This window comes from Stenella coeruleoalba, assembly GCF_951394435.1.
Source record: "Stenella coeruleoalba genome assembly, chromosome: 5".
In the NCBI taxonomy this organism is placed as follows: domain Eukaryota; kingdom Metazoa; phylum Chordata; class Mammalia; order Artiodactyla; family Delphinidae; genus Stenella; species Stenella coeruleoalba.
The window spans coordinates 125,850,044-125,864,406 of NC_137150.1; the positions used below are offsets into that span (position 1 = coordinate 125,850,044).

General features: G+C 41.7%; 1 protein-coding gene across 2 annotated transcripts in view; it reads right to left on the reverse strand.

Moving 5' to 3' along the window:
• Positions 1-8,587: 8,587 nt before the first annotated feature.
• APP (amyloid beta precursor protein) overlaps positions 8,588-14,363 on the reverse strand; it is a 274,061-nt gene continuing 268,285 nt past the window's right edge. For both annotated transcript variants that reach the window (XM_079921899.1, XM_079921898.1), the window contains one exon: positions 8,588-9,813. In XM_079921899.1, the coding sequence (XP_079778025.1) occupies positions 9,712-9,813 (102 nt within the window). In that variant the 3' untranslated portion in view covers positions 8,588-9,711. The remainder of the gene's footprint in view (positions 9,814-14,363) is intronic.

The window sequence follows — 14,363 nt, forward strand, 5'->3', positions numbered from 1 at the left end:
CGCTGGGCCTGCGCGTCCGGAGTCTGTGCTCCGTGGCGGGAGGGGCTACAGCGGTGAGAGGCCCGCGTACCGCAAAAAAAAAAAGAAGAAAAGAAATGCTGTCTCCTGGGCTCTAGCCCTCATTTTGCCCCAAATAAAACTTAACTTACAACTCTCATGTTGTGCAATTTTTTTCAGTCGACGTGAGACAACAAAGTTCTTCCTTTAAAAAAGTGGGGGAGAATCCCACCACAATATGTAGTTTCTTTCCTTACTTTTTCTTGAGTTTTTGCCTTTTAGACAATAAAACGGTTAGAACCAGATAATTTTTTAAAAATTTCTTCTAGTAAAGCATCATTAGTGATTTTTAGTCCCAAGCTGGCCTCTTTGGCCCTTTCAACAATCGTATGCTCTGCTGTACATCATAGTGAAAACTAGGAACAAAACCTCATTCTTTTGGCTCAACAAAATCATATTGGGATTGGGGTAGGGAATTTCACAGCATGAAGATAATATAGGATAGTTATCTCAGTCCCTATCTGTGTGGCCTATTGAGAGATGACTTTTTAACTTATTAGCAACTTGAAGTTGGTCTTTTTCTGACATAATTTGAAAACAATAAATAATGTATTTAATGCCATTTTGCTGTGATTTAACATGAAATTGGCCTTGGCAGTCCAACATTTGCAGTTGTGTAGAGTAATGCCTCTGGCGGGTGATCTTTTCCTAGCAGCCTGTGTTTTCCTAGGAGAAACAGTGAGAATTCTCTCACTCACTCAAAAGAGAGCTAGAGGGAATTTTTTCTTTACCCTGTAATAGACAGTAGACAAAATTCTAACATCAGAAAACCAAGCAAAAGCAAAAAAAAAAAAAAAAAAAAAAAAAAAACCCCAAACCAAAAAACCCAGAAAACCTGAACAGAAAAGTAACAGAACACAGATGTTTTATTTAACAAAACAAAACAAAATAACCACAATAGCCATATATAAAATTCTATTGTTCTTCATTTATTTTTTAAAGACAGCCATAAAATCAAGTGGAATGCACTCCTCTTCTCTTGGAGGTAAAGATGCAAAATCTTTAGCTGGAAACAATTTTAGAGACTCGTAGAAGAGTCCCAGGGCCAGGCCCTGCATGCACGTTGGCCTTGGTCAAGGGATGCTCACAGAGTATGGTGCTGATGTCTCTGCTGAGAGTCCACTGTTTTCTGGATTATCTTTTGGCTTGAAGAAGATTCTCCTTCCATTTATGCAGACCTTTTATGACCTAAGTTTGAAATGAGCCAAGAGAGACCAGACATGTGCTTATAAATCTCCATTGAAATTGGCTAGGTGTGATCTCCAGTAACTCATCTTTTTTGGCCCATTTCCTTGTACACAGTTTTGCTTCCTCAATTCCTAAAGCTTATTAAAGATTCTATTGAAACACTTACACATATACATGTTAGAACCTGCTATCTTCTAAAGATCTTTTTTCTGTTCTTAATTTGGCACTGTACCCTGCTGGTGTCTTATACTGTACCAAATCTTATCTAATTTTTTTGTCTTATATCGTCCATCAAAGTTAGTATTTTAGCAGGAAAAAAAAAAAAGGTTCTATACTGAATATTGCCTTTGGTTGGATCCTCCCAAGGTGTTTCTATTTCTCTGAGTTTGTTGTTTTCATCTCTCCTATTAAATATCTATATTTCATGGTGCAATTCACCAAAGCCTTTATCATAACTTCTAAGCTGAAGTAAAATTCTTCAATAATAGGTGTAATTTTCATCAAACAATTGTTTTCCTTTTCTTATTGTTGGAGCTCTATCACTTGATGTGAAAAGATTGCTGGCCGGAGATAAAACCCTCTGGTTTGGAAAAATGAATAAAAACGATGGAAGCAATTTAGGAGCTTGTTTTTTGACACACAAGCTGATGAGAAGCCTATCTTCTCTGCCAGGCCCTCCCAGCCCATTTCTGACATGGAAGAAACTACCATAGGAAATGGACACAAACATAGACATTTTATTTAGACCCAGCCAACGTACTATGAATAATATTTAAAACTATTTAGTCTCCGAGCGTATCTTGAGAGAGCAAAACAAGATATACAGCTCTGCTGTTTCTCTCTAGTTTTTATATAATATTTAAGTTTTCCCCCTTCCTCTCATTATTCCTCCTCCTTGCTCCTTCCTCTGTGCTAGTTGCCGAAGTGTGTCAACTCAAATTCATACATTTTTTTTTACATCTTTATTGGAGTATAATTGCTTTACAATGGTGTGTTAGTTTCTGCTTTATAACAAAGTGAATCAGTTATACATATACATATGTTCCCATATCTCTTCCCTCTTGCGTCTCCCTCCCTCCCGCCCTCCCTATCCCAGCCCTCTAGGTGGTCACAAAGCACCAAGCTGATCTCCCTGTGCTATGCGGCTGCTTCCCACTAGCTATCTATTTTACATTTGGTAGCGTATATATGTCCATGCCACTCTCTCGCTTTGTCACAGCTTACCCTTCCCCCTCCCCATATCCTCAAGTCCATTCTCTAGTAGGTCTAAATTCATGCCTTTTTAAAATAAATACTCATTGAACAATCATCACATGTGAGACCCTGTTCTAGGCACTAAGGATTCATCAGTGAACAAGACGGACAAAAAAATCCCGCCTTTGTGGAGTTTCTATCGGAATGAAACAAGGGCAATAGCAAATAAAAGAGTAAAACATATGAGTCAGTACCAAGAAGAAAAATGGTGGTGGGAAGGGGTGTAGGAAATGCTGGGGGCAGGGAGGGAGTGTAGTTTTAACTGGCATGGTCAGGTACGACATCATCCAAACAATAATATTTGATCAAAGACCTAAAGGAGACAAGGACATAAGATGAATCGTTAACCAGTGGCTTTTGACCTGAGCAGCTGGGAGAATGGAGTTGTCATTTGTTGAGAAGGGAAATGCTAAATGAGGAGCAAGATATCTGGAGTTTGACATTGAATGCAAAAAGGGTGAGACGTTTGTTAAATGTTCAAATGGAGAGACCAGAGGACAGCCTTGATGAATTGGGAATGACAGACGCAATGTCATGGAACTTCTGAGAGACGAGGGCATAAAAGGCAATACAGTTTCTGCCCTCCTATTTGGGTCATTCACCCTGGAAACCCTGCCGCCATGCTATGAGGAAGCCCGGGCCGTATAAAGAGGCACCTGTGGAGGGGAACTGAGGCTCCCAGCCCAACTCCAAGCTGAGAGCCAGCACGAACTCACCAGCCATGTGAATGAGTCATCTTGGAAATGGATGCTCCAGCCTTCAGTTGAGCTGCCCAGTTGATGCTGTGTGGAGGAGACCAGAGCCTTCCCACTGGGCCCTACCCAAATTACTGATCTGTGGCAAAGTAAAAATTGTTAGCGTACAAGCCATCGTTTGGGGTGCTAATGGTTGCAGACTTAAGAGTGGGACTACTTTTTTTTTAAAGCATTGTATCCCCCATCTCTGGCATTGTCTGAGTGCATACAGTAGGCACTCAATAACTGTTTTACATGAATGAATGAGCCAAATGAAGCAGCTGTGGCCATCTCACAAATGAAAAGAGGGAAGTTAGAGATCACTTTGAAAGATTCCTAGTTTGGAGAAACAAAGTTCAGTTTCAGAAAAACTCAGTTCATGGTGGTTAAGAACTGTAGTATGCTCTGAGGTGTGTAAAACACGTTATCCAAGAATACTTCGTTATCTAAGAAAACTTATTGACAATAAGTGATTTACTTTGGAAATTAAAACCTGAGTGATGATAGATATGAGACGCTATGTGCTGGTTGCAGGAAGAGGTGGAGAACAGCTTCTGTTGCTTAAATAACCACAGTGGAGCGTCATATTCTGATTTGATCTGCAAATGTATTCTACAAAGTAAATATATATAATCAAAGCAAGGGATTTAATAAGTGATTTCTGCTCTAATTTTTCCTACATGCAGAAAATCTTACTAATATAGGGCCCTTATGCTTGTGAGTTAGGGGACAGAGAATAAGAGAATGGCCTCAGGGACCTTTCAAGAATTCTCTACAGGAGAGTTATCCCTGAGTGACCAGCCTAATAGGGAAATGGTATGTATGATGTGGCCAAAATTAGTCTCTTTTTTTTCATTTCAACTTGGCGATACATGACATTACCCAAGTCCCTTAGTCTTGTGGTATTTTGAGAGGGCACTCGCATACTCTACTGATGGGAGTGGGAATTCCTTTTTTTTTGGAAAGCAATTTGGTATTAAACTAAAGAGATAAGAATTAAAAATACCCTTCTACTGGGGAGGGAGAGAGGGAAGGAATGGACTGGGAGTTTAGGGTTAGTAGATACAAGCTATTACATTTAGAATGGGTAAAAAACAAGGTCCTACTGTATAGCACAGGGAACTATATCCAATCTCCTGGGATAAACCATAATGGAAAAGAATATTTAAAAAAATGTATACATGGGTATAACTGAGTCACTTTGCTATACAGCAGAAATTAACACAACATTATAAACCAACTATACTTCAATAAAAAAAAAAAATACCGGGGCTTCCCTGGTGGCGTAGTGGTTGAGAATCTGCCTGCCAATGCAGGGGACACAGGTTCGAGCCTTGGTCTGGGAGGATCCCACATGTCGCAGAGCAACTAGGCCCGTGAGCCACGGCTGCTGAGTCTGGAGCTTGTGCTCCGCAACAAGAGAGGCCGCGGTAGTGAGAGGCCCGCGCACCGCGATGAAGAGTGGCCCCCACTCGCTGCAACTAGAGAAAGCTCTTGCACAGAAACGAAGACCCAACACAACCAAAATTTAAAATTACTAAAAGCATATATGCAAAGGTATTAACAATACTTTCCCCTGGATGGTGGGATTATGAGTGAATCCTTCTTCTTCCTATATTCTGTATTTTCTGCAATTCACATGCCTTGCGTTTATGATCACAATGCATGTTATCAAAACAAAAAATAGGAATCTGGGCCTGGGACTCAGGGAAGGGGTCTAGGTTTAAGCTATTGCTTTGCACGTGAGGTATTACCAATACTTTCCAGGTGGCTGAGATTACTCAGAGAGAGTGTATAGGAAAGAAACCCGAAGACAGAGCCTTGGGGTCCACCAGCAACCAAAGCAGTGATTTTTATGATCTTTCCTGACTTGTGTAGTCACTGTAGGGGAGGGAGTGATCATGCAAAATGCATGATCTTAATTTGGTCTCAGATTTCTAAAAATAACATACAAAGCAAGGAAACAGTGGTGCAGCCTTCTCAAGAAACTTAAGGATAAACAAGCTGCACTTCAAATTTCAAGGTCCTAGAAAATCGGTTTTGAACCTGCTAGAACTCCAGGACACTGTTCCCATGTGCTCCTGCTGAGGAACTGACTGGAGGGTGAGCTCCCTCCTACCTAAAGATGTCTAGGAATAAAAGACTGATGGAAAGATCCACATACTCAACTGCAGGGCTAAGACTAAAATGGGGGGCGGAGGTCATGGGCTGAAAAAAAACCTGTCAACACTTACATACAGATAAAGTAGAACAAACACAACCAAAAAAATGGGAGGAGAGAGAGAAAAGGGGGAAAGGAGAGTAAGACCACTGATTGTTGTATAGATAAGTGGGAGGCAAAGAATGTCATTTAGAAAAGACAGGTAGCAAAAGGTTAAGAAAAAAGGGATTAAGAGCATTGGAAAAAATATAAATGTAACAGTAACTACTAGAATAAAAATACAAAGCTTCCTATAACTCCCCTCTGCTGACAGGCTAAGAGTCCTTCCCTCATAGGAGTAAATATAATACACTCAGTAACTATAGGAGATATGAAAGAATTGAGAGCAAACATAGCAGGCATATCATAAAACTGAATGGGCCTAACTTGTGTCTTAAAAGATTTTCAGGGCTTCCCTGGTGGCGCAGTGGTTGAGAGTCCACCTGCCAATGCAGGGGACACGGGTTCGTGCCCTGGTCCAGGAAGATCCCACATGCCGCAGAGCGGCTAGGCCCATAAGCCATGGCCGCTGAGCCAGCATGTCCGGAGCCTGTGCTCCGCAACGAGAGAGGCCACGACAGTGAGAGGCCCACATAACACAAAAAAAAAAAAAAAAAAAAAAAAAAAAAAAAAAAAAAAAAAAAAAAAAAGATTTTCAAACTGGCTCACACAGCAAAAACCCAACCCTGTGCTGTATACAAGACACACACTTAAAGCGCAGCAATTGAAAAAGCTAAAAATAAAAGCTTGGGCAAAGGATTACTGGGCAAATGGAAACAGTAAGACAGCAGGGGTTGCAATCCTGATAGCCAAGTAGACTTTAAGCCCAAAACAAAAGAGATAAACAGAAAATTCAGAGTTATTAAATGGCCATTGAACATATGAAAGAATTTCCAACTTCACTCATAATAAATACATATGAATTAAAATTATATTGAGGGATTTCCTTGGTGGTCCAGTGGTAAAGAATCTGTCTCCAATGCAGGGGACTCGGGTTTGATCCCTGGTTGGGGAACTAAGATCCCACATGCCGTGGGGCAACTAAGCCCGCACGCCACAACTACTGAACCCGTGCGCCTCAACGAGAGAAACTAAACCCGCACGCCACAACTAGAGAGAAGCCTGCATGCCCCAATGAAAAGATCCCACACGCCTCAACGAAGACCCCGTTATTATAAAGAAAATAAATAAATAAAAAAGAAAGAAAAAAAAAAAAAGAAAAAACCTACATTGAGTTTCTGTTCTTCATCCATCAGGCTTGCCAGGCCAAACTCCCTCAAAATCCTTGAAATTTGGCCTGGGCAACTATTACTACAATTTTATTTTGTAACACTTTAGTTTTGTGTAAATTATCTATTGATTAATCTCCAGACCATCTGGAGAATTCTTTCATTATACCTTAATTTGAGAATAAGATTATAAGGCATTATTCTTTTCCTCCATAATTATATACAGTATATGTATACATAATTGTGTGTATATATATACATATATATGTATATATATACTTAATTTCTTTTCATTAGCTCCAAAATGATCAAAGCTAAAGGTTGCAACTACTGGCATTAAAGGCTGGCTTGGGAGTAACATCGTATGTTTGAGAAGGTTTGGTTTCATTTCATTACTGTTATTTCATTACTGTTATATTAGGACTAATTTCCCCCCATTAGCTACCTCTCTTTGGGTCAGGCAAAATGGAACTGTTGCTTATACATGTAAACTGTCAAGTTAAGCATCTTCATATAGCAGTCATGTCTAATTGCCCTGAACAGCAAGAGGGAGCTGAGTATTTTGTTCTCCTCAAAATAAGACACAGTCAGATGAGTTTTAATTGAGTCTGTTCATACTGCATAGTGACATGATGAAACAATTCTGATTAATTTTCTGTGCTTAGTGTTTGAAAGGTTGCTACTTAAGGCTAAAAGGTGCTGGCTGGTTCTCATGTTCCTGTTATCAAGCACAGCACAGCAAAAACACCAGGGTCAACGTGTTCTTAGACCTTTGGAATAGAAGTTGACCAGACTTCTCCAATTAAAAATCATGCACAAGGCTTCCCTCGTGGCACAGTGGTTGAGAGTCCGCCTGCCGATGCAGGGGACGCGGGTTCGTGCCCCGGTCCGGGAAGATTCCCACATGCCGCGGAGCGGCTGGGCCTGTGAGCCATGGCCGCTGAGCCTGCGCGTCTGGAGCCTGTGCTCTGCAACGGGAGAGGCCACAACAATGAGAGGCCCGTGTATCGCAAAAAAAAAAAGAAAATCATGTACAGTACACATGACATTGTTTTAAAATAGATATAGAGCAGAGGTTCTCAAATGGGGATGATCTTCCCCCCATAAGGGACATCTGGCAATGTCTGGAGACATTTTTGATGATCATAACTGGGGAGTGCTACTGGCATGAAGTGGGTGGAGACCAGGAACGCTGCTGAGCATCTTACAATGTTCAAAACAAGGAATTACTCCCTACAAAATATCAAAAGTGCCACGGTTGAGAAATCCTGCTTTATTGATAGCTATCAGCTGGTCGTCTTTTATTTCCCTAGAACTTTTCTCTTCATATCTTATTAAGGGCTGTTACAATCTGTCAGTATGTTTGTGTTCCCCCAAACTTCACACTGAAGTCCTAATGCCCAATGTGATGGCATTAGGAGGTCGGGCCTTTGGGAGGAGATTAGGTCATGATGGTGGAGTTCTCATGAATGGGATTAGTGCCCTTGTAAAGGAGGCTCCAGAGAGGCCCTAGTCCCTTCCACGTGAGGACACAGAAGTCTGCGACCTGGAAGAGGGCCCTCACCTGACCATGCTCGTACCCGGATCTCAGACATCCAGCCTCCAGAACTGTGAGAAACCCAGTAGCTACCCAATAGCTTATAATTTTATTATAGTAGCCTGAATGGACTAAGACAGGGACAAACTTGAGGACGAAGATATGGCAGCAAAATAGTTTGGACCAAGTAAAAACTGAATTAGGTCTATGAAGTATTTTACTAGCACTGGGAGTTGCCTGTTGGCCCCGATTTCCTGCTCAGACTTACAGCTAAGACACCACAGGTGTGGATGCCCAGCATTAGAATGTTCTTAGCAGTCTTCCGATGACTCAAGGATCAGAAGGTTGTTACCATGGAATCATTCACACCAGCACAATGGCGCTCCTCCAATAATGTATTTATTTACATGAAAACACCGTTTTATACAAATTGAAGACAAATCTCAAAGGGTTTGTCTAGGCTTGCCTTCCACATTCCCTGATTTTGTCCCTTCCACTTCCATTTTTTGTTTTTTTTTTTGGTATCATAAATAAAGTGTTCCAGACTGCGTGAAAGAAACGGAATCTACCTCTTCTTCCCCACCCAAAATTACTTTGAATATTTAACATCCATAGTCATTCTTCAAAGAAAACTCTTGCCCAGCATCATTTTATTTAATTTATTTATGTAATACAGTGTAGAAAGCTATCATGGTCATAAGCAATGATTCTGTACAATCATCCTGCAGAAAATTTTTGGGGAGAATTCTTGGTAATTGGAGACCAGCAGAGCAATCCCATCCCACCCTCCCCCACCTGTAAAAGTGCTTACAATGAACAGGGATTCTTTTATTTATCAAAGATCCGAAGATACCTGGACAAAAAAAAGTTTCAATTCTCAATGCCTAATGTGTGCACATAAAACAGGCACAAAGAAATAAACGTGTATCCTCATAATTCCTATAGAACAAATATAGCAGAAGCAGCAATCTGTACAGTAAAATGCCATTGTGGAAAAAAAATCCTCTAACGCATTTGGAATACATAAAAATGTTTAACTTTAAAATGCATAGTGATCAGGAAAAGAATACTTAGGCAAGAGAAGCAGCTAAACTCCCACGTTCACATGAAGCATCCCCCATCGATTCTTAAAGCATATTTCAAAGTAGGACTTAACTGGGTCACAAACCACAAGAATAATATACAACTGGCTAAGGGGCTATGTGATAAATAATCAGGAGGGAATCTATTCATGCACTAGTTCGATACAGCTAAATTCTTTACAGTACACAAAACCCATTAATAATGTAGTGGAGAGACCGAAATATGAAGAGAGAGAATACATTACTGATTTGTATATTAATTCAAGTTCAGGCATCTACTTGTGTTACAGCACAGCTGTCGAAAGGCGATAACGAGTAAATAATAAAACAGAAGGGTTTGTTTCTTTCCACATTATTCTCTAAATGAACACCGATGGGTTGTGAAGCAATGGTTTTGCTGTCCAACTTCAGAGGCTGCTGCGGTGGTGGTCTAGTTCTGCATCTGCTCAAAGAACTTGTAAGTTGGGTTTTCGTAGCCATTCTGCTGCATCTTGGAGAGGTGGCGCTCCTCTGGGGTCACAGCAGCGTCAACCTGCAAAGCAAGAACGAGGACAAATGCGTTAAGAAAAGCAATCTTTTAAGAGTGCACACGGAGAAGCAGTAAAAAGATAAGGTGCACTGTACTCTTTTCTTGCCAAGATTTGAGAACACCCACAGTTTTCCCTCTTTCTTCACCATTTTGACATGGAGCAGAACGCCTGTGCCCACCAGTTATGCAGATGCTCCATCTATCACTAGGTGGCGCTTAAAACCTTGACCTGCTGGCTTTGCTTGCGAAGCGCTCATTGGTTGCTTCCCCAACTGAATAGTAACTGGATACATCTAGGGCAATAAATATTTTTTTCTTCCCCTGTTGGCTCGAAAAAAGACAAAAGGCTTCCAGGAAAGACTCCCTTACTTGAAAAGTGTGGTGTTAAGCTAGAAAAAAAAGCCAACAGTATTACGGAGAGAGATTCAGCAAAGTAGAAAGGAAGACTGCTGAATATCTCCCCGAGCTCGTTTTAGTTTGTCTCCGTGTTCACCAAATTTAAGATGTTAAAGAAAGACTCTTTTAATTAAAATAATGATATAGGTATATCAAAAGATATTAAAAGACACAGAAAGAACATGCTGTTCCAGATTATTATTTTTTAACGTAACATTAAGATTCTAAAAGTATGTCATCCGAAGGTTTAAAGAGATTCCCTCTGTGATATGGTGGTTCCCCTCCAAGATCAGGCCAGCAGTTGTAAACTTGTGTTCCTCCCCTCAGTGTCACTGTTAGGCCAGAGCTACACTTATTTACTCTCTGCAGGCTGGGCCAGGTGTGTGTTGGGGTGTTTGGGGAGATGTTTAGGTTTCTACTATATTTGCTGTACCTCAAATAGTCCACAGACGAGAGGAAGCAAATACTTAACTCTTTGCTGAATAAATGAAAGCTTAGTTTTGTTATAATTGCTTTAAAACTTCTGTAAAACCAGTGGAAGATGGAGAAAATCAACACAAATTTAATCAGAGTGAAGAAGCATGTCTTCCACAGGAAAGGGTAAGATGTGCTGTCCAGAAGTTGTTTTTTCTTTCAAAGGGATGTTTTCTATTCTGTACATGATGAGATCGGGGTCCCTTCATCATTTCCAGAATGCCGCAGGCCTGTTCTCCACTGTCCAGTGCTGCAAAGTGACATCTAGCTCCTGAAGCAGCTTTTCCCCCTGAACCCGACGAAGGACAAACACTAGAGAGTGGGTGTGTTGGTGCTAGGGCACTAGGTCTAGGGGATGGAGGGCGACTGATACACCATGACTAAACCACACCGGCTAATGAATAATTTAGACCGAAAGCATGGTGCAGTCACTATGGAGTCTCCTCAGTAAACCAAACATAGAACTACCATACGACCCAGCAATTCCACTTCTGAGTATGAATCCAAAGGAAATGATATCACTATCTTGCAAAGATACCTGCACCCCAATGTTCAGTGCAGTATTATTTACAATAGCCAAGACATGGACACAAACTAAGTGCCCATTAATGGATGAATGGATCAAGAAAATGTGATACACACATGACGGAATATTATTCAGCCATAATAAAGAAGGGAATTCTGAAGTTTGCGACAAGATGGATGAACCTTGAGGGCATTATGCTAAGCAAAATAAGTCAGAGAAAAAGACAAATACTATAGGACTTCACTTATATGTGGAATCTAAAAAAACCCAAATCATAGATACAGTGAGCAGACTGGTGGTTGCAGAGTTGTTGAAATGGGTGAAGATGGTCGAAAGACACAAACTTCCAGTTATAAGTTCTGGGGGTGTTATGTAGAGCATGGTAACTATAGTCAACAATACTGCATTGTATATTTGACAGTCGTTAAGAGAACAGATCTTCAAAGTTCTCATAACAAGAAAAAAATTGTAATTATGTGAAGTGATAGTTGTTAACTTATTTGGGTAATCATTTCACAATATATACATATATCAAATTATCATGCTGCAAACTTAAAACTAATAGTGTTATATGTCAATATATCTCAATAAAGCTGGAGTAATCTGGTTCCCCCAAGGTTACTTTGTATGACTCCACCTCATGGACCAATTGACACCTTTCAGTATGGTCATGAGTTGGAATGATCACCTTGGCTAATCTCAAGGCAGCTGGAATAAAAAGACGTAAAATTCCCCTCAGAGGACATGGCTCAAATGGATGCTCACCATCGCTGGCCCTGGGGGAATAATCACTGGTGTTTTCTCATCCCTTTCTCCTCCTTTGATCTGCTCTGTTGTCAACAAATGAGGTCACCTTGCTTTAATTGGCAATTGTGTCATTAGCCACTAACTTGTAAGTTAAAACGCCATCATTAAAGGTCAGCTTCCTGGTGGGCTTCCCTGGTGGCACAGTGGTTGAGAGTCCACCTGCCGATGCGGGGGACATGGGTTCGTGCCCCGGTCTGGGAAGATCCCACATGCTGCGGAGCGGCTGGGCCCGTGAGCCATGGCCACTGGGCCTGCGCGTCTGGAGCCTGTGCTCCGCAATGGGAGAGGCCACAACAGTGAGAGGCCCGCGTACCGCAAAAAAGGTCAGCACCAATAACAAGAGATTTCATTCATTCTCCAAATCTGCTTGCAGGAAACAGCCTGTCTGCAGCCCTATGCCATTTGAATTTGGGCTTCTTTTTGCGCTGTGCCACCTCTTAACTGAGATTTCAAAGAATGTGGAGATTAAAAAAAATCTTGCCAAGGAGATCAAGCACAAAGCTGCTATGTTTCTGAGTGTAGAAGAAAACATAGCGCTGCTTGATTGTTGGAGTATTAAACTTGCATCTCCCCCTGGAGCCAACGTCAACCCTCATACTGGCTGCGTTCATCAAGGACAGGGGAACACCTGGCAACTTAATAGTTGATCTTCTCTTCAAAGGCCAAAGCCCAACTCTTTAAGAGAGCCCTGCCAGTAAATGCGAGGCTCAGAGGCTGTATGCAAGCCAGGCAGCTAACTTTCCTGTCTTTTCTTGGCCTCTTTTCTACTTGCTAATCTTCAGGACCCTTTGCCGCTGGGAGGGCAGCTGTTCGGCCAGTCCTGCAGTGAGGCGGCTTGGCCCTCAGGCCTCAGAGGGCTCAGGAGCTACAGGAGAAGGGACTGCCTTTACAACATGGCACCCAAGGAGTGTGGATTGCATCTTTTTATTCCCAACCCCTCAAGAGCTAAAAGTGAAACACAGTACTCATGTCCATGGATAAACCTACCACTGAAGGAAGGGCAGCAGGTAAGGGGGAGCCTTTCATCCCAACAAGCCTCAGCTATCTGTCACTCACTATTTCCCTGCAAACGGAGCTGGGGGAAGATGTAGCCAGTGGTGCTTATTCTGGAAGAACCCACAGAACAATGGAGTGGGGGACAGGATCCCCATCTGCTCCCCGGGGCAGGAACATGTGTCACTTGCTGAGATGAAAACCCACCCGGCACAGCACCTCTGAGCGTCCCCTCTCTGGACTTTCTGGACTTGATGGGAGTAGTGACTGATCTGAAGTCTTCATCTTTGTTAGAGACCCCGGGCCCCTGCGCTGCACCCCACCTTGGACTTCCACGATCACTGCTGCTGACACACACTGAGAACTGAGCCCAAAGAGCCTGATTCATCTGGTCCTAATACGACCTTGAGTAGGGCTTTTGACTACTGTTTGGCTAATGCCCTCTTCCTACCCCTTTCTCCCTGAACTTGACTCTTTGGAGCTGTTTATTCCTTCACTATATCCAGAAGAATTTATAGCTCAACCATTAGACTGTAGACATACAATCTATTTGGGTCTCTCCTTAATTTCTAGATACCCCTGCCATCCCGTTTCTCGTGTAGGTACTTTAAGCTTGGAGGAGGGCCAGTGGACACTGTACTTTAATTTTATTATGTATAGTAATCAGCAGGATGTGTGTTGATGGGTGTCCCTTTATGCATGGCCCAACAACAGAATCCCGGCCCCTAAGACTTTTCATTTCAGGTCATCTAGGTGGACAAAGAATGGCGGATAAGATAAACTAAACATGCAAAATAACCGGAGAGTGTAAGAACATCAGAAACACCAGGAACATGGGAAGGAAAAGCACAAGCAAAGAGAACAGCAATGACGTTTTCAAGCTAATGGTTTATCCCTTCTAGTAACCTTGCAGTATTGGTTTTCTACTCTACAGTATACATGTTCATTTTCTTAATTATATTTCCATCTCTTTATAAGTAGTTCAGTGATATTTAGTGCCTACATCAAGTAATTCTTCAGGCATGCCCTGGAACTCTCCCGCTATGCTGAGGACTTCCTCTGACCTTCCAATTTCTCCTCCTGCAGTTCACTTCCAGCCACCTGAAGATTTTGAGTCCACCTTCACTTTATCTTACCATTGCTTCCAATTTAACCTGACCAATCTGTCTGACTGCTATAGCGGTGGCTAGGTGCCTCCACTAAAGATTGACTTTTTGTCAGGAAGAAAGGACCCATAAGGACCTATTTTTATAATGTCACCAATCTGATAGCACATTCATTAGAAAGAGTCATATGCCATATCTCCATAAAAAGCTAAATAAGCAACTCTCTTCTTTAGATCATTCATGAGATGACT